This window comes from Rhinoderma darwinii, unplaced genomic scaffold, assembly GCF_050947455.1.
Source record: "Rhinoderma darwinii isolate aRhiDar2 unplaced genomic scaffold, aRhiDar2.hap1 Scaffold_689, whole genome shotgun sequence".
NCBI classification, from domain to species: domain Eukaryota; kingdom Metazoa; phylum Chordata; class Amphibia; order Anura; family Rhinodermatidae; genus Rhinoderma; species Rhinoderma darwinii.
This window is the reverse complement of record NW_027464248.1, coordinates 34,639-37,182: the sequence shown is the minus strand read 5'-3', so window position 1 is coordinate 37,182 and position 2,544 is coordinate 34,639. Positions and strand designations below refer to the sequence as shown.

General features: G+C 48.8%; 1 protein-coding gene across 1 annotated transcript; it reads right to left on the bottom strand.

Moving 5' to 3' along the window:
* On the bottom strand, nucleotides 1-312 carry LOC142728733 (histone H4). Its single transcript, XM_075849118.1, has one exon. It carries the CDS (start codon nucleotides 310-312, stop codon nucleotides 1-3), a length of 312 nt encoding a protein of 103 aa, XP_075705233.1.
* Nucleotides 313-2,544: the final 2,232 nt, after the last annotated feature.

Genomic DNA, 2,544 nt, shown 5'->3' with positions numbered 1-2,544 from the left:
TTAACCTCCGAAGCCATAGAGAGTGCGGCCCTGGCGCTTGAGCGCGTACACCACGTCCATAGCGGTGACAGTCTTCCTCTTGGCGTGCTCGGTGTAGGTGACGGCGTCACGGATGACGTTCTCCAGGAAAACCTTCAGGACGCCGCGAGTCTCTTCATAGATGAGACCGGAGATGCGTTTGACGCCTCCCCTGCGAGCTAGACGGCGGATGGCAGGCTTGGTGATGCCCTGGATGTTATCACGGAGCACCTTCCTGTGCCGCTTAGCACCGCCCTTTCCGAGGCCTTTTCCTCCTTTACCACGACCAGACATCCTGTAAGCTGGAGCTGAAGAGAAATATTGTACCGAGAACCGCGGGGCGCGTCTTTATATAGACCTTGGGCGGACCAGAGAGAGAACTGTTAAACATGTCACTTCCGGGGCGTTCCTCTCAGCTAATTTACATTACCAATCCCTCCCCCTCCCGTTGATTGGCTTAACTCAGATTTTGAATTGCACGTTCATTTTACAATACCGGCCGCTCTTTTCCCGCTTCTACTTGTACTTTCATATTACTGGCATCACGTCCCTATTCCTTCATATTACCGGCATTATGTCCCTGTACCTTCATATTATCGCATTATGTCCCTGTTCCTTTATATTACTGGCATTATGTCCCTGTTCCTTCATATTTTTGGCATTATGTCCCTGTTCCCTCATCTTACCGGCATTTTGTCCCTGTTCCCTCATCTTACCGGCATTATGTCCCTGTTCCTTCATCTTACCGGCATTACGTCACTGTTCCTCCATATTACCGGAATTACGTCCCTATTCCTTCATATTACCGGCATTACGTCCCTGTTTCTTAATATTATCGGCATTACGTCCCTGTTCCTTCATATTACCGGCATTATGTCCCTGTTCCCTCATATTACAGGCATTATGTCCCTGTCCCCTCATCTTACCGGCATTATGTCCCTGTTCCCTCATCTTACCGGCATTATGTCCCTGTTCCTTCATATTACCGGGATTGTACGATCTACAACCAGCCCCCGACTACATAGTATCTTAAATTATATCTTCCAGTCTCACTGGATTCTTCGAATGCGTCTCAGTATATGTTAGGGTATGTGCACACACACTATTTACGTCCGTAATTGACGGACGTATTTCGGCCGCAAGTCCCGGACCGAACATACTGCAGGGAGCCGGGCTCCAAGCATCATACTTATGTACGACGCTAGGAGTCCCTGCCTCGATGCAGGACAACTCTCCCGTACTGAAAACATGATTACAGTACGGGACAGTTGTCCGGCAGCGAGGCAGGGACTCCTAGCATCGTACATAAGTATGATGCTAGGAGCCCGGCTCCCTGCACTGAGTTCGGTCCGGAACTTGGGGCCGAAATACGTCCGTATATTACGGACGTAATTAGTGTGTGTGCACATACCCTTACTCTGCAGCAACTTCATGCGTTAGTGGGATGAGGGGAGTCCTAAGTATAGACAACGCACAGTGTTAGTACGAAGTAGAAATAGGTGCATTCTGTTTCCTGTCATTGTATTGCCAGCAGCTCGATTATACCAGCAGTCTGGCAAAGTGACATACAAGACAATGCAAGTCCATACTTATGTGGAACTTGGTGCTACAAATTTGTAGTTTGTTTTGAAAATCTCGTAACATTTGTAGCAATGAGAGCAGCTTGGAACACACGGCCCCTCCAACATTGGGTTTTGATCTTGAAAAATGCTGTATCGGCTGCATCAGTTTTGTCCTTTTTCATTCATTGAATGCGTCTCACTAAACGTTGCTCTGCAAGAAACTGCACGCGTTACTGTAATAAAGTGAGTCCTATATAGGGACAGCAGACAGTCATTATTAGTACTAGAGGTTAACAGATTTATTGCCAGCAGCCTTATTAATCCCAGCCGTCCGGCAGAATGAGATACGAGCCGAGCCGATACGTGTGTCAAAGTTGGTCCCAGTAACAGATTTATTGTTTGTTGTAAGAATCTGGTAACATTAGTAGCAGTGACAGCAGCTAAGAAAACACTGGCCCTCTCTCCAAGGATTGCGGAAAGCACGTTGCCCAGCAGCAAGCTGGACGCCGAAGCAGCAACACAGCAAGTCAGCTGTTTGATCCACTGCTCGGGCGCTTATACTGCGCTATGAGCAACTGAGCGGATATTCAGCAGGCATCGGCACAAACGGCGTCCGGCAGCGCCGCTACGAGGATGCGTTTTCCTGCCGGAGGATCACTCGGCAGCAAGTATAACACTAAGGTACTCTTTCCCTTCAGATTAACACTCCCTGGTCTAAGACCCAATTCAGTCAGCTGCTTCTAGGACGTTATTAGGGGACACACTGCAGTCCACATATCCGGCACCTCACTGGAAGACGGACGTGATACTGAAGCCCCTACCCCCGTGTATATAGAAGTAGAAGGTCACTGCTCAGATACACGAGCGGTCACCAGCAGACATCATAGCTGATCTATAGAGGATGTGGCGGCTCTGAGAAGAGCCTTTTTTGTGTTGTGTAAGATGGAGCAGAGCAGGAGCGGAA